Source organism: Schistocerca nitens, chromosome 3 (assembly GCF_023898315.1).
Source record: "Schistocerca nitens isolate TAMUIC-IGC-003100 chromosome 3, iqSchNite1.1, whole genome shotgun sequence".
In the NCBI taxonomy this organism is placed as follows: Eukaryota; Metazoa; Arthropoda; class Insecta; order Orthoptera; family Acrididae; genus Schistocerca; species Schistocerca nitens.
In genome coordinates, this window is record NC_064616.1 from 698227912 (window position 1) to 698255576 (window position 27665).

Genomic DNA, 27665 nt, shown 5'->3' on the forward strand with positions numbered 1-27665 from the left:
TGCCACAAGTTCACATTTTACTAAAACACCTAATGGATTTGCTAAAGCTGCTGTTCACCAAGTTTGTTGAACCCAAAATTGTCAAAAACTGCTCATTGCTTGAAGTCGAGTACAACTTGATTCATGATGAAGAGTTAGTTATTGGCATTCAGACTTCGAACATAGTGAATGATCTCCAGGATACAGGTGAAGCCCTTTTCTTTTCATCAGTGAGAAACTACTTTTGTACTGCCTGTGACTACATCATCAACAAGTTGCCACTCAAGGATGATGTGTTATAAAGCATGCTCAAGTTGCTAGGTTAGACAAAAATTGAAGATGCACAGTTTTCTTCCATTCGTTTTTTCGTGGAAAAGTTTCCTATCATGTTATGCAAGGAAGAGAATGAAACTACAGATGAGGTGGTGAATGAGCTTCAGATGCAGTCCAGGGAGATGACACTTTGGCTGCAAATCAAGATGCTGTTAGTGATTCCAGCTGGGTACAAATATCAAGAATTAGTGGAGCCGATGGACTACTTAAGTATAGCTGAATTTCTAGAGTAATGCTCTCCATTCTCATCATACTCCATAGCAATGCAGAATGTGAACATGTTTTCAGCCGTGTGAAGAAAAATAGAACAGAGTTCAGATCATCCATGTTCAGTGAGTCTCTGTTCCCTGTTATGACAAAACATTTTTTCAAGACTTTTTGCAGGAAGCTAAAAAGACCACAACTGTGACTTTAAAGATGAACTAGAATGTGATTTGCATTGTATATTATTTCTTGCATGTGTTTCATTAAACAAGTTTTATTGCGCAAAGCCTTTGTCAGTTATTGCATATGTGCTTAATTTATCGATGAAGACCTTTTATGTATATTCCAAACAAGTATTCGCCACTCCTGCTGCTGTTTAACATGGATTTCTTCTTGACTGTTATGTTCATCTACAAATCATTGGTCTATGATGTAACTGGGCATGATTTCATTGAAGTATCCTGTTTAAAGCATGAATTATTGTATTTTGTAGTCCAGAAGTATTTTTATTTTCGTCAAGCCAGGGTATGTCAAAAATCGTTAGATTTCTTTGTCACGTGTGAGTTTCACTGATAGCCCTTTTCAAAAGTTGGCAGGTATGTACTTATTTTCACTATCAATGCCCTCCTCAGTATGTATGTCAGAATCTCCTATAATCATGTATCTTTTTAAAACCGATGGTGAGACTATTCGCAGAAAACCAGTCAATGATACTTCTGTTTCTGTATGTGTGCTTGGACTGATTACCATATCTGCAAAAAAGAACTACTTCTGCTTGTTGTGTATTGGATGGAAGATCATTTACATTATCAGAAACAATAATGGACCGAAGGCTGAGCCTTGGGGAACCCATTTGTGATTGCTCCCCCGTCAGAATAACATCCCCAGACTATATTGGTTGAATTACTAAGTATGGCTTTCTGCAGTTTTTTGTTAGATATGGCATTATCCATTGGTTGGCTATACCATCAATCCTATAAAATTTCAATTTATCAAAAAGAATACTGTGATTCACACGGTCAAATGTCTTAGACAGGACACAGAAAAAAAAACAACCTGTGCTATTTTATTATTTAATGCTTGTAAAATCTGTCAATTGAATGTTTAAGTAACATTCTTAGTAGAGCAACCCTTCTAAAACCTGAACTGTGATTAGCTAATAATACTATTGGTGCTAAGGTGAGATGCTATTCTAGAATACGAGATGCGACAATAAAGTAATGAGACTGATGCGAAAAAAAAATACGTTGCTTACCATTTTAGTCAAGTTTAGTGTTGTCTCTTTCAAAGTAGTTCCCTTCTGATTGCACACACTTTTTCCAGCGCTTCTGCCATTGATGGTAACATTTCTGGAACTCATCTTCTGTAATATCCTCCAAGACCCTCGTCACAGCTTTTTGGACATCTTGTGTTGTTTGAAAATGGTGTCCCTTGACCGTCGTTTTGACTCTTGTAAATAGAAAAAAGTCACAATGAGCGATATCTGGTGAATAAGGTGGCTGTTGTGGTACTGAAATTTGTTTTGAGGTTAAAAATTGCTGTACTGACAGAGCAGTGTTGGATGGCGCATTATCATGATTCAGAATCATACCAAGATCTTTAGTTATTATTAGACGAACCATTTCTCGATTGATGTTCAGTTCTTCTGCAATCATTTTCACGGATAATCTTCAGTCAGATCCTACGAGTTCACGCACGCTGGCCAAGTTGACATCCATCCGTGAGGTTGATGCTCGTCCACTGCGGTCTTCATCTTCAACATTCGTTCTGCCTTCACTAAACATTTTATGCCAACGAAAAACTTGAGCTCTTCACATACCCTTCTCTCCAAAAGACTTCTGAAGCTTACTGTAAGTTGTCGTTGCGTTTTCACCCAATTTAACGCAAAAAGAAATGGTATACCGTTGCACAATATTATGCGGTTCCATTTCCGTGACGAGAGACACAAACAGATGTTAACTTATTACAGCACAACTCACGACTGAGCAGTTGCATCGATGTGCCGCTTGGACTAGAAGCAGCTTATAGACCAAGGTCAAAGATATTGTGCCTACGCAAGCCTGCAGGTTGCCACATATTGCAAAGAAAATCAGTCTCATTACTTTATTGTCGCACCTCGTACATCACCTTCTCAAAATTTTGGAAAATGTCAGCAGTGAAACAGGTCAGTAGTTATTGACAGCTCTCTTATCACCATTCTTAAAGAGGTGTTTAACAATTGCATATTTCAGTCTCTCTGGAAAAAAGCCTTGAGTTAGTAATGCATTAAATATTTGAAATAAGACTGGGCTTGTTATGTGCAAACAAATCTTTAGTTCTCTGTTGGAAACACCATCAAAACCTTGTGACCTTTTATTTTTGAGAGATTGTGTAATTTTTCTTAATTTCAGAAGAAGTTGGTGATACATTCATATGGTTGAACTGTATGGGAGTTACTTTTTCAGTATCGTGCTGTGATTTATTTCTTGAACTGTTTGCCCCTTTCTACTATATTTAAGAAATGGTTATTAAAATGGATTTGCTGGTTGTGACCTATCATTTATAGCCCCTTCCATTCAAGTAATATGGATTGTTCTGTGGCTGGATGTCCTATTTGTTGTTGCACTACATTCCATATAGCCATAAGTCTATTGTGAGAATTTCTGATTCCTCACATTATGTGCATGTTCCTTGACTTTTTAATAACCTTTCTTAGTAATTTTGAGTAGTTTTCATAGTGTGCACGTATTGCAGGGTCTCTGCTTGCTCTTTGCAAAAGATACGTTTCCCTTTTCCTTTAACAAATACTTTAATCCCTGAAGTCACCCATGGTTGTTTATATGGCTGTTTAATGATCTTTATGATCAGCTTACATGGAAAGCTATTTTCAAGTAATGATATGACTGTATCATAAAATAGATTATATTTTATATTATCATATAGTTCATTATAAATTTCATCACAGGTTATCTCATGTAAACTAAAACATTTGTGTTGAGACTGATTCTATTATTCTATAATTATTCTAACAGATTTTAATTATTCTATTATTTTAATTATTCTAACAGATTTTCAACGTGGAGTATCAATACTGTAAGGCACTATCTTATTTATCGTAAATAATTGTGCATCATAGCCAGAGAGCAGTTGTTACTTGATAAAAAGCTATTTTCTTGCTTGAGGTTCACCAAAGGATACATCAATTAATGTCCTACTACCCATCTTGGAGAGTTAATTACTGAAATCCAATTGTAGGAGCCAAATAAGGTTTCAGATCATTTTTCCTATCAGAATCCTTTAGGAAATCTACATTGAAGCCACCACAGACTATTAACTGCTTGCTGCTCTCTGACAGACTTTGGTTACAAAACTGGCTACTCTCAGTTTGAACATTTTAACAATTGCACTTGCAGTACAAAACTAAGTTGCTGAATGGTGCTGTAAACTATGTTTTGAGGCAAGCAATTCATGCAATCATATTATGTTGAAATGGACTTATCTTGTGATGCAGTCTGATGTCTTTTGTTTCCTGCAGTGTGAAGTAAGCCGTTAATTATTGAAATCACTCAGAGAACTGTAATTCCTACACAAGTTTCGGCACCAGAATATTGCACACACACAACACCATGATTGGAATATAACATTGATGTATTTCTCACCAAGCGAACGTACATCATGGAATATATAATGTATATCAATTCATAGACAATAAATATTGTCAAACTGCATATAATTACAGATATAAACCTGCAACAGAGTGTTGGTGTGTTGGGATTGCTATTCAGGCAAGTCTGGCAAGGATGGGAGGCTCTTTGTCCAACCCCAAAATTTAAATTATCACACATTGTCAAAAAATTGTATTTTTTCTCCGTGATTCCCCCAGTTAATAAAATACACACATTCATACTTTCCAAGGAAATCAATCATATCCATGTACAGATGCACAGAGGCACTTTCATGATGGCAAATGGTCTTGAAAATAGTTCAAAAACAGATTTAAGATTGGCAGTATTCTCAAAATGCTTAGAAAACTACCCTAGTAATTCTTTCAAGGCCACAGTGAATTCTTCAAACCTCATATTTTCTTTAATGCCAGTGAGCTTAGGGAAATTATGTGTTTTCTGTCAGAGTTTGTCCCTTCTACAATGTGATTTTCATTTTAAATGCATCTCCATCAAGTCAGAAATAAATTGTTTCCCACTTTGCAGTGTCTTTCTATGGGCAAAGTGTAGTCAAATCCGCTTAAAATGAGAGGTTTTCAATCGATTCTAGTTTTGTTCCTGCACTCCTTTTTTCTTCAGAAATTCAACACTAGTGGGTTTTAAGTCGAAAAGTGGTTCCAGTCATGTTTCTTGGCTTAACCAACATCTTTTACAGAAATATATAAAGTCTCCATACTCTTCGTTTTAGTGCCATCGAAAACTGTTGCAACTGACAGTGGAATAATCATATTACTTCAGAAAATTTACTGGTCATGCCACTAATTTCTTCACATGCTTCATGCCAACAAATTTAGCACAAAGTGCTTCTTGATGCACAGTACAATGAACCACATCTCTTGATTGTTGTGATTTTTTGGTCTTCTTAATCTTTAAATTCTTTATGTAGGATGTTGTAATGTTTCATAGCAAATTTGCAGTACATGTTGATTGTGCAACTGCATATTAGATGTTGAGAATTCTCAACCTTCTCTTCTCTCAGTCCCTTCATTTTTAAAGGCTTGTGATGATAGGCTTGTGAAAAACAGCTGCTCGTTTCTGTGAACTTCCTTTATATACCATGAACAAATAGTGAAGGGTAAACAGTGCTGACAACATGATTTGCCAAATTGAAGAGAGTTGTTCCAACCAAAAAATGTCACACAGAAATACTATGAAATGTCGTGCTGTACCTAATATTCCCAAGAAGGATTGAGCAAAGCCGAGACAGCCCCAGCCTCAACCTGCATATTGGGCTTACAAGAAGTTTGGCATGCTTTGGCCGGCTCTGCCATAAACACTTCTTCTTCTTCTTCTTCTTCTTCTCTGACCATAATGCAGAAGAACCTATGCATTAACACAGGTTCTAAACTATAAAAATTCAAAATAAATTCATTAAAAAAATCATATAAGTATAATAAACTCCTCTATGCACAGTGAACGGTAATTCTGAAATAAATGCCGGAGAACTTTTCTTCCCTTATCATCTGTCGCCAACCATAAACTCACTATTCAGTTTCATATTAGTTTTAAAATAAAATTTAATACAAATTTTTCTTTTACTTCACTTTTCAGCTGCTGCCTCATGTTGATGGCTTCAAGCATATTGCACAAATAGCTGTTGATGCAGATGTTGAGAACAGTCTTGTTAAAGCCTGCATACAAAACCTCCTGTAAGTATAATGGGTACAGATGACTTACTTGAATTCTTCTTGCCAGTATTTATAAGTAATGCATACTCAAAATTGAAGTATTACATGAAAAGTTTGAGACAAACTGTGGAAACAAATTTTTGTGTTTTGTGAACATTTTGTGCTGTTAAAGTAATAAGACAGCAACTTTCTTTTTAAGTAGTAATCAATCTTCTGACTGGTTTGGTATGCTCCCTTTTGTCTCATCTTACCCCTTGCTAACCTTTTTCATTACTGCATATCTACTACTCTCTATATCCTCAATAAACTCTTTTCAGTGTCTTTGTCTATCCTATTGATTGTTCTTCCTTTAATGCTCCTTCCACTGACAAGCGGACTATTCACAGATGCTGTAACACATGCCCCCAACCATTGCGTCCTGTTCTGTGCTAAGGTATGTCAATAAAATTCTTTCCTTAAGTACTCTTTGTAGGGCCTAACCCTTCCGTACTTTGTGTGTACCCCCCCCCCTTTTTTTTTAATGCTGTCTGGTTCTTATTCTGTGTTTTCCCCATGACACTCAATGCAGTATATTTCATTTTCAAAAAGAAAGCTTTCTAATCCTGGTCTCCAGTGACGCGATTATCTCCTTTGCTTCTCATGGCAATTTGTTTTATATCAAGTTTCTTTAGTTTCTGCTGTTTTATAATACTTAATTTTGATGTTTGGGTTGATACTATTCACCTGTATACTTTTTTTAATATCATATTCCTGTTGTGTACTGTTTACTCAGATATTATGGAAAGTAGGTTTCCCATTCAGTTAAACAGTTTATCTAAGTATTCCTTACCTTGGAGTTTAGGTAACCACGCCCCACATAGTTTAGACTCTGGATGATCAGCAGGCATGTAAATGAGATTGTCTGAATACTTAATGATAATTGCAGTTTACTTCCTTGAAGATAAGAGGGGAACAGAAGTACACATACACACACTTGCACAATGATGTTATCCTAGGATCCAGTCCAATTGAGGTGAGGGGTGTATCAGGTGGAGCAAATCAGAAGAACGAGAGGGAGGGTGTGTCTGTTGGAGTGAATGAGGGGAACAAGGGGGAGGAGGAGAGGCAGCAGGGGGATGGGATAGGAATGTGACAATGTTGAGCCCTCCCTGGTGTAGGCAGAGGACAGCACATGATGGCATGGGGGAGTGGGTTTGGTGAATTGTGTGTGGCAAAATAGAAGTAGTGTGGACCATGTAGATTAATGGTGTGAAGTGGTAGTCATGGGACAGTGGCTCTTGGAGCTTGAGATCAGGGGGGTTGTATAATTGAAGAATGTATTGTAAGGACAGTTACCATCTAAGAAATGCAGAGAAGCTGGTGGTGAGGAGCAGGAAGGTTCAGATGACATGGATTGTTAGGCTGTCATTGCACTAGAGCATGGGGGAGGAGGGGGGGGGGGAGGCTTTTATATGGGCACGACCACCGCATTGTGGTCCGGGCCAAAGTGAGCCATCCAGTACCACAACATGCCAGTAAGCACACGCTCTAGTGCAATGACTGCTTAATGATTGACTCCCTAACACCAACCTTCTCTGTGATTACGTAGGCTTTCCTGGCGTAATAAGTCTTGAAAGTCTCTTCGGGTTTGCTGCCGGATCCTAAAATCAACTTGACTCGATATTTCGGCGATCCAACTGTTCGCCATCTTCAGGAAATGCTGCTTCTGCTGATGAGTCCCGCTGAGAACTGACGCAAGATTGCAATTCGACGTCCTATATAGGCCACCGTTCAGTACACGGCGCATGCGCCGCCCATCACGGTTTCTGCCTTCCAAAACAGGGAGGTGGCGCCGCCCTTAGTGAAACACTGCTGGCAACGATATATCGCAATCAAGGCCGCACCGAAGAACGTTCAGTTTTGATGCGAGATAATACAGGATTCGACGTTTTCCTAAGAGGAAACCCATTGTCTCTGTTGATTAAATTATCAGCCAACCTAATTTCGATCGCCTCTTTATAGACACTATTCCAAAAACCGGAAATGTTGGCAATCACAACAGTTTCCTCAAATTTCATTTTGTGTCCCTCATTTAGGCAGTGTTCTGCTACGGCCGATTTTTCCGGCTGTTGTAGCCTCGTGTGACGGCGATGCTCCACATACCTGTCATTCACTGTGCGAATAGAACGGCCAACATAAGCTTTCCCACATTGACACGGGATTTTCTACACCCCGGGTTTCTTAAGTCCCAAATCATCCTTCACAGAGCCGAGCAGAGCCCTAATCTTAGAAGGTGGACGGAACACACTCTTAATGTTAAAATTCCTTAAAATTCGTCCAATCTTAAACGATAAGACTCCAGCATAAGGAATAAAGGCCACAGATCTATGTTCCTCTTCGTACACCTCCAGAGATGGTCCAAATTCCATAGCCCAACGAATCTGTTTCTCGGTGTATCCATTTTCCTTAAAAACAGTCATCAAATGCTCAAGTTCTTGGATTAAGCTGTCTGCGTCGGAAATGGCATATGCTCTCCGTACCAAAGTCCTAAGGACACCACTACGTTGGTGTGGTGGATGACAGCTCTTAGGGTGCAGATACCAATCTGTGTGTGTTGGCTTTTGGTGAACACTGTGTCCCAAAGTTCCATCTGGTTTTTTTTATAAACCATTACGTCTAAAAATGGAAGCATCCCATCATTTTCAACCTCCATAGTAAATTTGATACGGGGATGAGGACAGTTGAAATGGTCCAAAAATCTGTTAAGAGCATCACGTCCATGTGGCCAGACGAAGAAGGTATCGTCCACGTATCTCCAGAAGCACATTGGTTGCAAAGCTGAAGTTCTCAGTGCCATGGCCTCGAAGTCCTCCATAAATAAATTGGCAACTATGGGTGACAAAGGACTACCCATGGCCGCTCCATCATTCTGTTAAAAAATGTTACCGTTAAATAAAAAATACGTGGAGGTCAGCACCTGACGACAAAGCTTCACCAGCTCTTCATCCAGTTTTTCACTGATCAAACTAAGGGACTCTTCCAGAGGAACTCGTGTAAATAGGGATACCACATCGAAACTCACTAACAGATCTGAAGGACTCAACTTCAAAGATCCCAATTGTCGAATAAAATCCATCGAATTGGATATATGGTGTTCACACTTGCCAACAAATGGACTGAGAGCAGATGATAAATACTTTGCCAGGTTATCAGTCTGTGCACCCAAATTACTAACAATAGGGCGTAGAGGAACCCCTTCCTTATGCAACTTAGGCAGACCATACAACCTATGCAAAACAGCAGCACCAGGATGAAGTTTCCTACGTAAGTCATCGGACAACGAACTCTTTTTCAACAGTGAAAGTGTCTTACGTTTGATCCTTTCTGTGGGGTCATTAGATAGTCTTCTGTATGCCGGGTCGTTGAGAAGTAAATCCATTTTTAGGACATAATCATCCCACGTCATTACAACCGTGGCATTCCCCTTGTCAGCTGGTAAGTCTACTACTTCGTCATCATTCTTAAGGGAACGAATGGCTGCTCTCTCTGCGGAAGAGATGTTATCCCGCGGTGGTCGAGCCCAACGTAATGTGTGCGACACTTCTTGCCTTATTTCCTCTGCTTGATCCTCGGGTAGGCTGTGTACTGCTTGTTCTACAGAGCATATGAACTCTGTGATAGGAAGCCTCTTGGGAGTGGGCAAAAAATTTAAACCTTTCTCCAATATCGACACTGTGGGCCCATCCAATGCCTTGTTAGAGAGATTAATCACAGTACGCCGACGTTTATCCACTTCTGATGCTGTAGAATGAGAAATATGACATTTGAGGAAACTGTTGTGATTGCCAACATTTCCGGTTTTTGGAATAGTGTCTATAAAGAGGCAATCGAAATTAGGTTGGCTGATAATTTAATCAACAGAGACAATGGGTTTCCTCTTAGCAAAACGTGGAATCCTGTATTATCTCACATCAAAACTGAACGTTCTTCGGTGCGGCCTTGATTGCGATATATCGTTGCCAGCAGTGTTTCACTAAGGGCGGCGCCACCTCCCTGTTTTGGAAGGCAGAAACCGTGATGGGCAGCGCATGCGCCGTGTACTGAACGGTGGCCTATATAGGATGTCGAATTGCAATCTTGCGTCAGTTCTCAGCGGGACTCATCAGCAGAAGCAGCATTTCCTGAAGATGGTGAACAGTTGGATCGCCGAAATATCGAGTCAAGTTGATTTTAGGATCCGGCAGCAAACCCAAAGAGACTTTCAACCACATTCTCTGAATTTGCTTCTCTAAGAGAGAGAGAGAGAGAGAGAGAGAGAGAGAGAGAGAGAGTGGAGGGGAGGGGGAGGGGGTGCCAGATTTTAGCATGTACCTCAGATTTTTTATGATACCGGTTTTGTTCTTACATCTTTGCTAAATTGGTTACTATAAATCTGTTGATAGTATCCCTGTCTCTTTTGAAACATATCTTCGATCTTTGTTACACACACACACACACACACACACACACACACACACAGAGTTACCTTATTTATGTACAAAATCAGCTATAGTTTGAATTTTTGTTGGGCGCAATTAAATACTAAATGTCAGACTGCAGTTCGTATTGAAGTTTGTGAAGGGGCAGCAGTAGTTGACAAGACAGTGAAACAGTTGTAGCCTATACCTGATGTTATTGAATAGGTACATTTAGAAATGGTATGAACATTCAGTAAGAAGAAATCAGAGCGTCAAGACTTAGCACTGACATGTCGATTCTGTTATAAATGTATATGAACTTGGAAGAGGTGGTACAATATAAGATGAAAACCAAGAAAAGTGAAAGAACTGTAATGGAATGTCTTTGAATTAAATTGGTAGGTGTGGAGGGAATTAGTTTAGGAAATGAAATACTAGAAGTAGGCAACAGATGCTGTTTGGACTGCAAAAGAACTGATGATGGCCGAAGTAGATGAATACAGACATACAATAAAAAGCAATGCATTTCTGAAAGAGAAATTGGTTAACAGTGAATTTAAATTTAAGTGTTAGGATATCTTTTCTGAAGAAATTTTCTGAGGTCGAACCTTGTGTGAAACTGAAATGTGGGTGATAGACAGTTCAAGCAAGAAGAGGATAGCCGGCCAGAGTGGCCGTGCAGTTCTAGGCGCTACAGTCTGGAACCGCGAGACCGCTACGGTCGTAGGTTCGAATCCTGCCTCGGGCATGGATGTGTGTGATGTCCTTCGGTTAGTTAGGTTTAAGTAGTTCTAAGTTCTAGGGGACTGATGACCTCATATGTTAAGTTCCATAGCGCTCAGAGCCATTTGAACCAAGAAGAGGATGAAAGCTTTTGAAGTGTGGGGCTACAGTAAAATGCTGAAAATTAGATTGATAGGTCAGATAATTGATGAGGAGGTACTGAATTGGGAAGGAAAGAAATTTGTGGCACGACTTAAATGGAAGAAGGACTTGATTCACAGGATTGACCCTGAAGCATCAAGGAATGACAGTTTTGTTAATGGAAAGAAATATACAGGTAAACATTTTATAGGGAGACCATGACTTGACAATGGTTCAAAGGGATGTGAGTTGCAATAGTGATGCAGAGATGAAAAGTTTTGGACAGAATTGGCTGGGTGTCGAGAGCTGCACAAAACGAGTCTTCAGACTGAAGTCAACAACAACATGTATTGGTATCAGTATGTCGGCAATGACAGATGGAGAAAATCTCAAACTTCATGCTATATTTGTTCTAATTATGTAGTATATAATCATTCAGTATTAAATTTCAGCTTGAGCTTTAAATTACACTTTTTAATGAATAACCATTTTGGAACTCTTGTTTCAGTAGTAGATCAAGAATGAAGTAGTCCATCAAACTTTTGGCTACAAGTTAGTAAGGTACTTTATATTATGAAGAGGTTTTTATGACGATGCCAGGAAATCACAATAAATATGGAGGTCTGCAGGAGACTGAATGTTAATTGATATAGCTAAATTGGTTGTAGATGCTTCATATTGTGTCCCTTACATTGTACTCCATTGTGTGCTTTTTATTCACAGATATTACAAAGCTGTAAGCCTGCTGCCCATATTCTTGTACAGTAATGTTTATACACCAACACCGAAGGTGCGCTTGTTGGCAACAGACGCAGCATTGCAAGAGGAGTGCATTAAATATGTTTCTGTATCAGGTAATACTATTGTATTACAACCTTTTATTGTAAGCTGTGTTAATCTTTGCCTGTTAAATTTTTCAAAAACTTTTCTGATATGCAGTTGGAACCTCTGAAACAGTAAACTTTGATAAGGAAAGTCAGTTTACAGGAAAATCTTTCCTGGAGAAAATAAAGATTGTCAAGATAACATCACTTGTTCCTTTTCATTTCAACTTTCTTAATTAAGTTGTATTGTATACTACATATTTTATATTAATTGTTTCAGAAAAGATTAACTGATGTTTGTGCCTACTGTGGCTTCTCTGTTTAATGTTGCCTGTTGAGAGTAGCAGCATTTACTTCCAGGCCAACAACTCTTATTCTAATAGTACTGTAGAGTTGAGACAACAATAAAATAAAATCTGATTACTCTTTTCCAAGGCACCAGAGAATCAGATAAATGGTAACATGAAAACCTAGTTGTCAGTGTTACTCTCTGCACCATAAGGACTAGGATCATCATTGTTACTACCATCTGATCCAATTACATCACTGTAACTGTTCCAGACTATCAAAATGGAAGCATAAAAAGTTTTGGAATAGTGTGTCTGCGATTCAGCTTCTCATAAGCAAAATAGAAAGTGATCTGCGTCTGCATTTCAAATATCTACAAAATATTTTACATGGCCTTCATACAGTCTGAAAGCTTATTAGTAAGTCTTCAGGTGACTGTGAGATCACTATAGTCCCAGACAGATTATGTAAACTTAAGAATATACACCAATCTGTCTTTATGAATTTCTGTCACATTAAGGAAGAGTGGATGACAAATTATACGCTGAAGCTCATATGAAATTCTGTCACAGACACCTTAGCTTTGCTGACATTAATGCATTACATGAAAAGAGCATACTTTGTTTCTATGTTGCAAATGTGTAGAATATGTCATCTTTTGAAATACCTTTTAAGTGAGACATTTACACATTGGCACAACAACTCTTTCTATCATTGTTTTTTCTCAACGCATATTAACACTGTGGTGCATGATTTTAACTGCAATGGACAGCTTTTAATGATCACTTCTCTGGCCTTTTCAATCAGTCATGAGGCTGCAAATTCATGCATGGCACAACACAATTAGGGAGTGCGCACTGCAGTGGGCAGTATACATTTGTGTCCTCAGGGCTGAATGAAAACACCAAAGAAGCGACCATTAACAACTGTCCACTTTAGTGGAAACTCTGAGCCACAGGATGAATATGAAAAGAATGAACATTTTCTGGTGGAGTTTGCTGTAAACCAACATTTAGTAATTATGATGTGCTTGTTCCATTTGGATAATGAAAGCAGAGAGAGAGGGAAAAAAAACTGGTATCATTGCTTTATTTTGTGTATATGGGAGCGGTGATTTGTGAAATGTAGTTTGTCTCTTAATGCACATAATCTGACTCATTTGATTCAAGTACATGACACATGTCAAAATTGGAGTAAAATTTCACCATAAACATAGAACAGCTGATTTTAACAAACAGCATTACCATAATAATAATACAATTTCGTTATATATACATACAATAATCATAATAATAATACAATTTTGTTATATATACATACAATAAAATGTAACACTTAATTACTCCTTGCTCAAATTATCATTTCATCCTCTATGAATTCTTGTATTGAGTAGTAGCATTCCTTCCACAGAATCTGCAGTAGCCTCATTTTTAGAACTTCTAGCTTTGTATTAAATATGTTTTTGCCCATTAACTTGTTATATATTGTCATCCCCATATACAGTTTAGTGCATGTATATAATTTCAGGTGGTGTGTGGGTAGCATGAAATTATTTTGCGATTCTCCTCAAACAATTTTTGTCTGTTGTGTAGGAAGATTATAATTTCATAAGTGAGGTGCTGTTATCTCACACACTGTTATAATGGCTTTAGTGGGTCTCCCATCCCACCGAGCAGAGTTTTTATTTTTTAAAGATAATATAATATTTTCCACATCCTTTATTGTGACTGCTTTAAAAATCTATAAGGTGCTCTGCTGCTTGGTTGGGTCCAAAGTGATTTACTTTACTCTGATACTCTGCTGCATGACTTTGCCAGATTTGGTATTTGAGCTTGGTTTGCAATAAAGCTATCATATATTTTATTCCTAGATATTTCATTAGTACCTACTCCAACACCTAACCCTGATTAGACAATGGACAACACTGCTTTTCAAAATATCCACGGGTGTACTGCCGGTCTACAGTGCCCGTTGGATACTGTACGACCGGCAGTACACCCGTGGATATTTTGATTATCAAATGCGCCGGGAGAAACTCAAGAATCACAACACTGCTTTTGTCTTACTTTTATATTGTACAATGAACTTATTGTTTGCCCTTTGTTTGGCTGCTTTCACAACTTTTATAAATATAGATTTATAATGATGTACATACTCAGCATGTATTTACATTTTCATTATATTTTGGTTCATTGTGGAGTTTCCTCATCCTAGCAGTAGAAGTTTTTATACTCTGAGTTATCTATTTAAGTTTATTAGTCTTTTGTTACATATGTTTACAAGTGGAAAAACTTCGTTAAACATTTCAAGAAAGCTAGTTACAGATTTGTTAACGTTACTATTACTGGAAATAAAGCTGTTCTGAGGCCATTCAGTCTCTCATAACTTATTTCTAAATGTAAATGAATTTTTTTCATTGAAGTTCCTTTTCATGTTGCTTTCGTTGCATGAACTTCCTAAGTTAATTTTTGGTAGTCCAGTTAACAATGCAGAGTGGTCAGAGAGTCCTAAATCTATGCAAAATTTATAAACATCTTGAAATACATAATTTTTTAGAATATTGTCAATACAGGTCACTGACTGCATTTACTCTAATACGTTGCATGAGTTTTACTTTGAAGCCCAAGTTTATTAAGTTAGTGAATTTGATACGTCATTGCTTTCAAGTATGATATTAATATTGAAGTCAGCAGCTATTACTATCTTTTTCGTTTTTCCTTTACTGAGTTTTTCAGGCAGGCAATGAAATTTCACCAGAAAAGCTTCAATTGTAGCTTTCTCTGGTACTCTGTAAATAGAAACTACCATGACATTTAGGTCCCTCAATTCGACACAGCAGCTTTCAAATATACATTCTTCATTCAGATGATTAAAATAATTTCTTATTTCATATTTTATATTGGAATGTGCAAGTATGTAAGCGTCTCCATGTGATTTCTCTAATCTACAAAAGCTGTTGGTTAATTAAAAATTTTCAATATTTAATATTGTCAAAAGTAAGACAATGTTCATTGAGGCAAATAAATTTTATGTTTCTACATTCAGATAGAATAACTTGTGATTCGTTCACTTTGACCTTTTTTTGAAAAGTCAGCACTTAGACCATTTATATTCAAGTGTTTGATGTAGGAACATTCTTTCCTATTTATGTTCTCACGCTTACTCTTTCATGGTACCATTTTGGTCTTGCTGTTTTCGTTACAAAAAAATGGTTGAAATGGCTCTGAGCACTAGAGGACTCAACATCTTAGGTCATAAGTCCCCTAGAACTTAGAACTACTTAAACCTAACTAACCTAAGGACATCACACACATCCATGCCCGAGGCAGGATTCGAACCTGCGACCGTAGCAGTCGCGCGGTTCCTGACTGAGCGCCTAGAACCGCTAGACCACCGCGGCCGGCTGTTTTCGTTACCAAACACTGTTTCTCATCACCATCATTTCTTATAAGGTATCCTATTTTTCAGAATTTTTCATGTCTCAAGGGACATTTGACTAATAATTTTGGATCCTAACCTATTTAAATGAAGACTGTCTTTACCCAAATATTTATTGCTTAATAACTAATTCGAATTTATAGACACAGCTCCTAAACCTTCAGTTTTATTTAAATCATGATTTATTCACTCTATGTCGATCACTGACTGATCTTCTATAGATAATATCACTCACCACTATTCCAGTCATTTTGTAGAGGTTACTGGCAGATTGAATTAAATTTCTTGTTTAACTTACAATTTCCTCTTCATTGTTGCTTCTAAGAGAATTTGTACCTACGCGGATGAAGATTCATGTGTAATTCGTCCAAGATGCCTCTGCTGAACCATTCTATGAGTTATATATGATGCTAAAGTGTCTCTTCAACTGGCGGGTCTTGATTCTTGGACAAATGTCTATTGGGGAAATTGGCACTACCACATTTTTCAGCAGAGACTCGCCTATAACAAGGAATTTGTGTTTTTTGCTCTGTTTTTCATTACTGAAACATATCAGATCCTTTTTACTGTATGGTACACTTGTCCACCACTAATGGGTGAGTTTCTTCTGTAGGTGTAGCAGCCTCATTGTTTGAGGTAATAACTGTATCATTCCACCCAGTTTTGGTGTTATTTTTGTCTATCGCCATAGCCGTTTTTCAAAGACATTTTTTCCCATGTTTCAGGTCAAAATTTTCTTTCTTCTGCACTTGTAATTCGGCTGTTAAAGTGTCAGTGTTGCTAAGAAGCACTCTAATAATTTCTTCCTGCAAACTCACTGTGGAAGCTAGTTTTATGTTTTCGTACTGCAAGCAGTCAAGGCGTGACCAGTGAATAGCGTCTCTAATAAATTTTAAGCATATTTTTGCACACATTTTATGCAGCCAGAAGTTGCACTTCACACATAGAATTCCTTTTACAACCAATTTCTGACACTTTCTACATGATGTGCTATTTAACTGTTGTCAGTTTATGAGCATTGTGTCATTGCAGTTTTCAGTGGGCACCGTCTTGTAGTCTCTGAACTTTTCTGTCTGTTTTTACTATCAGGTAAGCAGAATGAAATCTGTGGCAAATAATTATAAAATATTTAGAGGAAACATTAAAGTAATAATATATTTTGGCTTTTATTTGAAGAGAAGTTGTGCAGTCCAGACCAATTTAAGAACAGCAGCCATAGGTAAGCAGGATGGTTTGATGATGTGGATGGGTCTAGTCAATTTTTAGATGCAATTATTACAGTTTTAGAACCTGGGTAAAGGAAAGCATATCTCCAGAGATATTGCTCTCACTGTAAAAACCATATTGGGATAGTGTTATCACAGTGACCAACATGTACAGTTTCCATGTTTAGTTGGGTGAAATTTAAACTAGTTTTCTTTTATTCCTGTCACTTTCATATCCACTAGGGTAATTCTTTTTTCTGTTTACACCACTCCAATATTTCTTGGAATATTTTGTAACCTCTTACTTGAATGTTCTGTTTTCTGTGTGTTTTGCTCAGGCATTCTCTAATTTTCCCTTTCCTTGTCATATCCCCAAAAGATTCATCATTGCTCACTCTTCTTTTTCATGTAAGGACTCTTCAACTGTTAATATGGTCTCGATCTTAACATTATAACAGGCTGTAAGTATGTCTTAAAATATAGGACGCTGAGAATATGTATGTTATGTCCAGGAACTCTTCACATGCTCCTGGACTGAAGTTGACCAAATTTAGCACAGGAACTCCGTGCTCTGAAAGGACCAACTATGGGAGGGGGGAGTGAAGGAGGAGGCTATAATGCTGTAGTTGTGACATTCACAGTGATACATGTGTTACTTAAGCCCCTGCCATATAGGGGCTAAAGTCCTGCATGACAGGTGTGTTGTGTGGGAATAGTATCGACCTACATTACCAACCTGCTGTGCAGGTCTGTCAGAGGCAAGCAATAGTTTTCCAGCAGCTGATGTCTAGGCTGCACAGCACAGCAGGCATGTTGTGTTGTAGTGTTATAGGCTTACGTAATTGGTCTGCTTTCAATGGCAGCCTCTACATGTCTTGGGAAAAAAGGGCTCCCAAGCCCTCAATGTACAGACTGCTGCATGAGAGGCATGTTGTGGGCATAGTGCCAGCCTGCTTTATCAACCTCTTTTCTGAGCTGTATATGCGGATGGGAATGCCTGGAGGAAGGTTGAGCTGTATAGAGAAGGAGATGGAAGGAGAGAAGGGGCAAAGTGGGATAGAAAGGGGGACTGGAGGGGATGGGTAGGGAGAGAGGGGGCAGGAGGCAATGTAAAGACAAGAGGGGGAGGGGAGGGAGGAGTTGGAGGGGGGAGAAAGAGAGGGGGGGTGGAAGACAAGATGAACAGAGAGAGGGGAGTACGAGTACAAGATGGACATTGGGAAGGGGTAGGATGAGAGAGACAGACAGGAAGGTGAGGAGATGATGGGCAGAGAGAGAGGATAGGAGGAGATGGGCCAAGAGATGTGTGCGTTAAACGTGACATATATGTACGCCGACAAAGCTGCAGGGAAATGGGAAAACATGCTTTTTTTCAGCCCCTGCAGTATAGGCTGTCCTGCACGACAGGCGTATTGCATGGGAATAGTATCAGCCTGCCTTATCAACCTGCTTTTCAGAGCAACCTATGTTTAAGGAACAAGAAACTATTTTACAGCTCATGACATGTGAGCAACACTGCAAAATAGGTGTGTTGGATTGGAGTAGCATCAGACCACTTCATCGACTTGCTTTGCATCACAGCCTGTATGTCAGGGCCAAGATACGGTTTTCAAATCCATGATGTGTGGGTTGAGGTGCAAGAGAGGCATGTTGTGGGAGTGGTATCAGCCTACTTTTGTGTCCTGTTTTGCAGGGTGCGGCTGGGAGAAGGTTGCAATTTATAGAGGAGAGGATGGGTAGAGAAAGGGGGCAGGAGGAAATGTCTGCAACTTACACTCCACTCCTTGCATGATACCTGGCCGTTGAGAAAATACTTTACAACGCCTGTATAATACTGTAGCTAATTTCTTCTTAGTCCTCTCATCTAGTTGCGTCCAAGTAATGTAACAGACCTATTTATTTATGATTATTGTTCCCGCTCGTTCAGGATCTAAATAGCAGCCCAAAATTAGATAATTGATTAATGTGACCGTGTACCTAATGGGCTGGCAATTGGATTGGACTGCTCAGGGGATGTTACATTCCGTATTGTCCTTCGCAAATACTGTAATAAGTACTGTTTGGTGGTAAGAAGGACACAACACAGTTTCACAAACAAGATCTATATTCTTAGCAAAAGCACAAAATAAGGAGACAGCCACTGCCTTCGTCAATACACTGTTAATGACGGCTAATCTCAGCACAGGTTTCTTTAGTTATTCTTAATCGTCACACGCAACATCCAATCACTGTAATCCAAGTAATGCCGGCGCGGTAGACGCGGGAGTTCAATAACGGCACTTAATATCACTGAAATCACTCTATAATTAAACTTTCTCACTTTCTCGTATAATACTAACACAAAGGGGTTAAACCACAGCGATGGCAACTCCCTTTGCCGGTAATTTACATTAGTTCAACTACTGGCTTCTGCACAGCTCTGCCCACCTCGCGGGGACCTACCACACCCTGACTCGGCACTCTCCACAACTCTAACTCTCTCCGCCCAGTTCTTCCCGCCTCGCGGGAATCTACCCAAGCAGCACTCGGCACTCCGGTGAACCCCCTCTAGCTCTCGCGACCTGCACACCCACTACTCGATAGTTGCCCTGTCGACCTGTGTGAGCGCAAACTTAGTAGTAAGGGCCTGCGGACCCCTTACAATATGTGCATATGGAAGGCATGTAAGGGGCGAAGCTGCAGGGAAAAGGCTAGTTTTCTATATCAAAATATATATTCTGCATATTACAGTACACTACTGGATCCCATTGTCATTTGTCATGCCCTTTATTTCATTTGTGAAAGTGTATGAAGAAAACACTTTGAAGTTCCTCATTGTGCCACAGAATATGTTCAAATGAAATCAACTGTTAAAACAGAACAGATAGTAAATGGGAATGTGAGCAAGTTAAAATATTAGTCACTAACTGTCAGTGTGACCACAACCAAGTTCCATAATTTAGTTCTCTTTTAGGCAGCAGTTCTGCTTACATTGTATTATGAACTGAGAACTAGTTGATACCTGAAGTAGAAATTAGGGATATTTTAGAGAATACATACAGCATAATTCAGAAAGGTAGGTAAGACTCCCCAGAAGATGAAGAGTTCATAGCAACAAGCAGAGTAATTTGGCCTTGTGACATTCAAAATGTATCGAATTGTGAACTCATGTGGACAAGAGTAATCAGATGTGGACAGGAGTAATCGAGCTTGGTAGTCAATTTGATAGTAATTGGATATTTCTACTGGCCACTGAATTCAAACACATCAGCCAAACTCGTTTGAAAAATAGCCTAAACTTGATAGCACTGGAATACCCATAGCATTCGGTAGTAATGCAATGTTACTTTAATTTGCCATGTATGTACTACAAACATTATACATATACAAACAGATTTGGAAGGTAATACTGAACACATTACCAGATGGCATTGAATAACTAGACTGACAACCCCCATGTGAAAGAAATACCTTAGACTCTCTGATTTTAAAGTGACCCATTCTATTCAAGGTTGTTATCAAAGAGACAGGGTTTAGCAGCTATGATGTCTTTACTGGGACAGTGGCCACACATGGTCATAGGATCATTGAGAAATTTAGGAAATTAGTATACAGATGAAACAACCATGTGTTGCATATTAGTTGATTTATTACTAGTTTTGCTCATCAGACAAAAACATTTTTAGATATTTATTACTCTAATGGTAGCGCACTAAAGGTTTAAATCTCCTCTTAGCGTCATTGTCAGATCTTCGTGGTGTACATTACTTCCTAATAGTCACAGTATCCTCTATAGGTGATGCCTGTGTTTGGGAAGCTAGGAAAGTACTGGTGTTTGGTAGAACTGAAAGTCACTAACAGACTACTTAAAATGAAATTGAGAATGTCTATATAAAATATGACAAACACAGAAGAGCTGTAGTTAGAGCTCACACACATCTAGATAAATACTTAGCAAGTAATGAAAGATAGCAAATATCCACCCTGGTTTAATGATACCATTTGGGGAATGATGCAAAAGGGAATATAGGGCAAATGATGGAGGAAACTTAATTGTAGCTCATGCATCCATAAGAAGTGCTAGGTGTGAAGCATACAATAAGCATCATAATTAGAGTGTGGTCAAAGAACCATTAGAAATTTATAGGAAGTCATGGACATATGTAAAGTCAGTTAATGAATTCAAAACTTCTATCCAGTTTAACAGATTATCTTGTGCTGAAATTAAAGGCAGCAGGCAGAAAACTGGAATACTAAAGCCTGTATTTAAAAATTTATCTACGCACTTAGACCACCTGCTAATGAGAGACATTGAAGTCAGCATCTCTGGTATTGGAAAACAATTAAGACGACTCAAAGTGGATATGGCACAAGGCCCTGATGAAATTTCTGTTTAATTATATATGGAGTACACTACAGTGTCTCATAGTGAACAGGCATATAAGCATGCCAACACAACTGTGCCCTTACAGTTACCAGTGGGCTTGGATCACAGTTTTCGTAAACTGATCGTATGTTTCCAATTTGACAAAGAGCTGTAGAATGATTTCCATTTGAAATGAATCATGATACACTGCTGACAAATATGATAGCTTACTTCAGAAAAGAGTACACTAAAAGATTCCAAAAGACCTCATGCTATTTGCTCTCTTCTCTAGACAGCACACACTATCAATAGTATAAGAAGTCCTTTTCACAATTACACAAGCAGGCCAACATCAGATGGTAACTCCTCCACTATGAGAACTCCAGTTCCGTCACTTTTGTCATGTTATCCACCAATGTTTTGAAACTAAAATGATCTTGTTAGCTTTGTGCTGAAAATCGTTTGCTTCTGAGGTCACATATTGTGTGTGGCCCTCACAACATTAGGAACAACCTCCTCTAACAAGGGGATGGTCCTATAAGACATGTGAAAACCTACCCTGAAATTTTTACACAGGAAGAAGATGACAAAAGAAATGCACTGCCAAAATTTTAGCTGATAAGAGGCACTGTAAGTATTTTGTAAAAAGTGTTAAAGTTACACATTTTTGCCACACGAAGAACAGCTTATAACAGCAGTTTGTACAGCCCTGCCCACTGCACACTTAGCATGTGGCTTGGCGAGTCAGTAACGCAGTGCCTCGTAGCGGAATTGTCCAGAGTTCGCAGACACCAATTTTAAGCACCTAAAGCCTGGTTTACAATGGAGTGAATGGAAGTGAACATGTGTGATGGGCATTTGCAGGAAATTCACTACCATTTGCTTATATATGGGTAGAACCATTTATACTAGAGGGAATAGAAGAGAACACAAGGTAGCGAACATTGCCTATAAACACTGTATTATTAGTTTTTAGTTTTTGAAGCTAATATTCAGCATGCAGGATAAAACTCTAACTTGTTAGAGCCACAATGCGAAACTTCGGTATTCAGTGAGGATTATTTTGCATAGTGAGCACACTGTTCTTGACTGAGTTAGCAAAGTGGCACAGGGTTTTCTAAAACAAAAATGGTGTAGTGGCAAAGCATGCACTTCGCGATCCAGAGAGTGCGGGTTCAAATCCTGTTCAGATCACAACTTTTTCACTATGATTTTTAACAGAGCATTCACTTCTTACAGATGTTTTAGTGGCCATGTAAGACGTGTGGTTCAGATTCCACATTAAACGGCAGGTCTCTATTTTCTGATTATATAACTGGGGAAGGTTAGTAGGGACACAAAAGTAGCTGCAGTGGCATCCAGTTGTAAGACCTGCAAGAGGCCTACCGGGTACACCAGACAGAAAATTTTTTTTTTTTTTTTTTTTTTTTTTTTTTTTGCTCATGCTTGTTAGCTTAAACTATTCAAACAGTTTTCTGAATAACCTCATACTGACAGTTCAATTCTTGCACATGTAATTCTGATAAAGGTGGCTAGCAGAGAAAATAAAATCAGGGCAGTGTTTGGTGTCACAGATGACTTGCATCAATAAGGACTTGTAATTTGTTGAAATGAAATGTGCCTTGCAGTACTTTATTTTATAACAAGTCCTGTAGGCCATTCCTTTTAATAATGTTTGAATGTTGTACATTTGACTATCAGTGAAATAGTTCTTTGTTTATTCCCCATAATCGTCACAAAAATTTGAAGTGTCTATTGAATGACAAAAACATTTTTCTCGCACCAGGCATACCGAACAAAGGAAAAATTGATGCAGTCAGGCACTTCGCAGTAACCACTAGATTTATTTAGACAGGACTGTGATGGAGTCAGAAATGGTCCCGGCCAATGTTCTGCATATTGCGCTGCATGCCAGGCAAACTTGATCAAATTTGTAAAGTGTGGTGAAGAAAAATGGTTATGCACAAATGACTGGAGCTTAAGAGTACTGTTCCACTGAAAAACCTGAAATGAGAGAGAGGTGTTGGAAATTATGTTGTCTGATAATTTCCTGAAAAATGCTTTCCAATGCCGAAAAAATTCTTTATCGAGAGAGTGAATCGCACTAGTAGTTCCATGTGGAATCCACATTAAATCTACAGATTTTTCATCACCCTCCACAAAAACAGAGGCATCGTTATGTCCAGACCATGAATCCAACAAAAGCAAGAATTAGTTTCTGCGGCTGGTAGGAATACGTTTAGAACGAAATGTTGAAAATTATTCTTTCCCATTTTTCCAGATTTTGATATGTTGATTACAAGATTTTTGCAATTAAACAGTCCATTTCTTATATATGGTCCAAATTTGCCTTGTGGTCCATGAAGACAGACATATACAGCTGTGGAAACAGTAAACAACTCATACTTATCACGGGCATTATTGTATACGAATGTGTTATTGCATTCATTGATTGGGCAACTGGCTCCATCTTTTTTTCTCCCCGAAATGATAAAGTGCGGTGTGCACGCCATTCTTTCACAAAACCTGACTGATCAGTGTTATAAACATCACTTGCAGGGATAACAGCAAGTTTTGTCTTTACATCAGCTATGAATTTTTCTGTAGCATTGTCTATCACTGGCAGCTGCTCTACATGTTTATGTGACGAAAACGTGGTAATTGTGCGACTTCCTATTCTGTATGATTTCTTGAACCTGCGTAGGCAGGTCGATGAAGCCTGGAAATTAGCAGTGTTCATGTCGGATGCAATTTGAAAGGCCCAGTCTCGTAGATCTCAATCGGTAATGGTGCATAGCCTCTCACGAGCAGTTCTAAATCTTTCGAACAGTTTTTCATTCATATGGTTTCAGGTTTCTGTTTGGTGCATATTTCTTACTTCACGTAATTCATTCTTCCACTTGTACAGTTCACTCTCCAATTTTACAAAATGAAAATGCCTTTGCACACTGCATAACTTCAAGCGTTTTTGCCCTCCTTTGTTTAACCAACATTTCACTGCCCGAAAGCTGTTGCAGTACTCTTTTTTAAGGTATTCTTCTTCAGAACTGTTACAACTGATGTCATCCGAACCACAATTCATGGGATTGTCACAGTCATTTCTAATTTCTTCTGACGTATTCACAATTTCAAATGAATGTCGAGGAAATCAACTAGCAAATGACACATATGTATTTCCTCGGTAGAAGTAGGTGATTTCGGCTGGCAACCACATTCTTCATATTTCATCGTTGGTAATTTGAGAACGTTAATTGGATTCCACATTACTGTGAAACTGGAAGAAAAAAAGGGTATTATTAGCAGGCATGCCTTACAAAAGCACAATAAATATTAATTCAGCTTTATCTGTATTGTCAACACTTACCAATACTGCAAAAAGCAACTGATAATTTGTAACAGATGTTACTGGAGTGGCTAATTTGAGATATTAGTAACTGTGTACTGTAGTGTCAGAGAAACTATCAATGAATTGTAACTTGAAATGTCCTTTACAAATTACGATCTGGTTGTGTTGTGTTTCCTGTTTACAAATGTACCGCCGACCTCGGTTTTGTGTGTGCCTAGTGGTGCATGCACAGTTGCTACAGTGCCAGTAGGGTGTACATTTCTACCACCACCTGGCGCGCTACAAATTTGGCAATTTTCAGCTATTTTTTTTAATACTTGCAGTGCCTCTTAGTAGCTAAAATTTTGACAGTGCATTTCTTTCATTGTCTTCGTCCACTATAAAAAAAATTCAGGATAGATTTCGACATGTTGTATTGGACCATTCCTTTGTAAGACAGCCCAGTCTTTACGTCTATGTCTTTAGTCATTGCTGATACATTAGTCAATTGCCCATTTCTCATCAGTATGAAATATAACACTACTGAGGAAGTAACCACAAAGGATGACCTTTCCATGTAGGACATCACCAATGGAGCCATGTTCAGCATTTCATCTTAATGCTATATTCAATGCTCTGCCAGTTGGAACCCTATACATCAGCCTTAACTTGAGACACACACACACACACACACACACTCTCTCTCTCTCTCTCTCTCTCTCTCTCTCTCTCTCTCTCTCTCTCTCTCTCTCCCTCCCCCCCCCCCCCCTCCCTCTCCAGAGTAATACTAACATTGCTGTTGCCTCTTGCCACCACTCAAATAAGTGAATCTATCAGTGTGTGAGTTCATTTATTGTGCTCTGTTGTAGAATAGCATATTCTTAGTCTCTTTGCTAGAACGAAGTTTATAAAACTTCGAGTACTGTAATTTTTAATATGATGATCATCACCATCATTACAGGGTGCCTTGGCGATACCATTAAATCACCTTTGTAACCATCACTTACTTATTACACAAACCTGTCACAAATCACATAAATTTTGTATTATTAATTATTTTCTCTTTTAACCTATTAAGGATTACACATAATTGAATAATATTCAAGAATACAGTACATGATTCCATCAGTATCATCACCACCACTGGAAAAAAAACTCAGATAAACAAGCAATAGCCAAAAAGGACAAGTCGAAAACCACCAGACCATTCCACAGTGATGTTTGATGAGTCTGATATGAACCTGTCCACAAAAGTAATAGACCGAGATCTACCAGATGGAACCACCCAGTTCCTCTTCTGAACCCTCAGCTGTCATATTATTAAAATCTTGACAACAAGGAAAAAATATAGAAGTTGACAAATGCTGGTGATAAAATTTTTCTCATACTGCGTTGGAAGCTAAGTAGGTCCAGGGCTTATGTAGCAGAACTGTTATTACTAGCACAGGAAAGGCAGACATTCTGATACATCCATGCTAAGGGGTTACAGCTAGGGATGGCAAAACCAGACCGGTTAAAATCGATACTATGTTTTAGTTCTGGATAACTGATATTTTCCTGTATTTGCTTGGCCTTGATTATAATGATTATAACAGGTGTTTTTTTTTATTTTTTTTACTGATAACTGGGTAAAAATGGAAATTCCAATTAGCCATTGCACCAGTGCTAAATGTTTTGCTTTTTAATTAAATCTTGTTCAAAAATGGGTAATTTTTGTTCATAAAATTTCCATTGATCTGAAATATTGTGCTATAATAGAAAATGGGAATAGTCATCGGTGCTATTTCAATAACTATGCCAATGGAAATCAGAAATAAACACATGGCATAAGAAGTGGTACAGTGTTGCTGAAATAATAAGGCACCTGTTACTGTGTGGTGTGGCCTGTTAGATGGTATGTGTGTACATGCAATGTGCAAGGCTTACCCCATAGGTTCTATATAGTAGTTTCTCACTGCCTTCATCAGACATTAGTTGTATTATAGAATGACATCATCCATAGTCTGGAAGTATTTTACGAAGTGCACTATCAGTAAAGCAAAGTGCTCTGTTTACTTTGAAAGATTGAAAATGGGAGGAGCCACAACAAACTTGCAACATCATATGTGGAGAAAACTTAAAACTTAACGGCTCATTCATAGTTTACAATAAAAAGTGAAAGTAGCTGATCTGCTGTCTGTGTCTACATAATATGCCTTTATCTGGTTGTAGCTCTTGAAAATGGACAAATTAATGTGAAAAATAGTTCTTTAACCTTAGTTTTGACCCTTTACCATGGATTATTCATAATGCCCAAATAGTGGTATGATCTTGATTACAACATTGTTTTTGAGCAAAGTTTAAAAAAAATGGTCTCAATAGGAGAATACTAGTGATTGTTTGTAGTATTCAACCACTATTACTTTTCAAGAAAAGCAGCGAATGAAGGACAGACTAAGTTTTCTTTTATTTGACTAATTTAATTTAGTATTTTGATTCTATATATCTTGAAACAGAGAGCATCAAAATTTTTCAGTCATTTAGTTTCTACATTTATTACAGGAAACAGTAGGAACACACAAGTGAAAATTGGTTATTTTGAGCAGTTTTGACACTCAGGTTAAACTAGTGATGGAAAAAAAGATGCTACCAAAAACCAATTGTTTCAATTATTGCCGCCATCCCTAGTTGTAGTCTCTGTTGCTAGTGAAACATATCACACCTTACCTCTGCCTCATTTCATCAGCTTTCAAAGTAGTGCTACAAGTGTTTGTGTGGCATATAGGATAAATGGTTAACTTCTAGCACTGAAGATGGTCACTCAGTGACAGAAAATCGATTTTGCAATAGTGAAAAATATACGACCAATGCTGTCTCTTTTTTTCAAATGGTTAACATATTTTCTCTTTATCTGCCCCACATACCCTCCTCCAATGACATTGTGTCCAAAAGGAATCTTGCTCCACAGCTGCCTCACCCTTTTCTCATATGTGCTGCAAGATTCTGCCAACACATTCCTGCAAATTAGAGATGTTGAAAGTCTTGTTCCTTCAGAAACTCACTAGCTTCTAAAAATAGGGCAGGACACCCACTTCAGTACTAGTATAGGACAGTTC

At 38.3% G+C, this 27665-nt stretch overlaps 1 protein-coding gene across 8 annotated transcripts in view; it reads left to right on the forward strand.

Annotated features, from left to right (window-relative positions):
* LOC126248668 (GATOR complex protein NPRL2) overlaps positions 1-27665 on the forward strand; it is a 171391-nt gene that overhangs the window by 95115 nt on the left and 48611 nt on the right. For all 8 annotated transcript variants that reach the window (XM_049949891.1, XM_049949895.1, XM_049949898.1 and 5 more), the window contains 2 exons: positions 5769-5866; positions 11869-11999. In XM_049949891.1, the coding sequence (XP_049805848.1) occupies positions 5769-5866; positions 11869-11999 (229 nt within the window). The remainder of the gene's footprint in view (positions 1-5768; positions 5867-11868; positions 12000-27665) is intronic.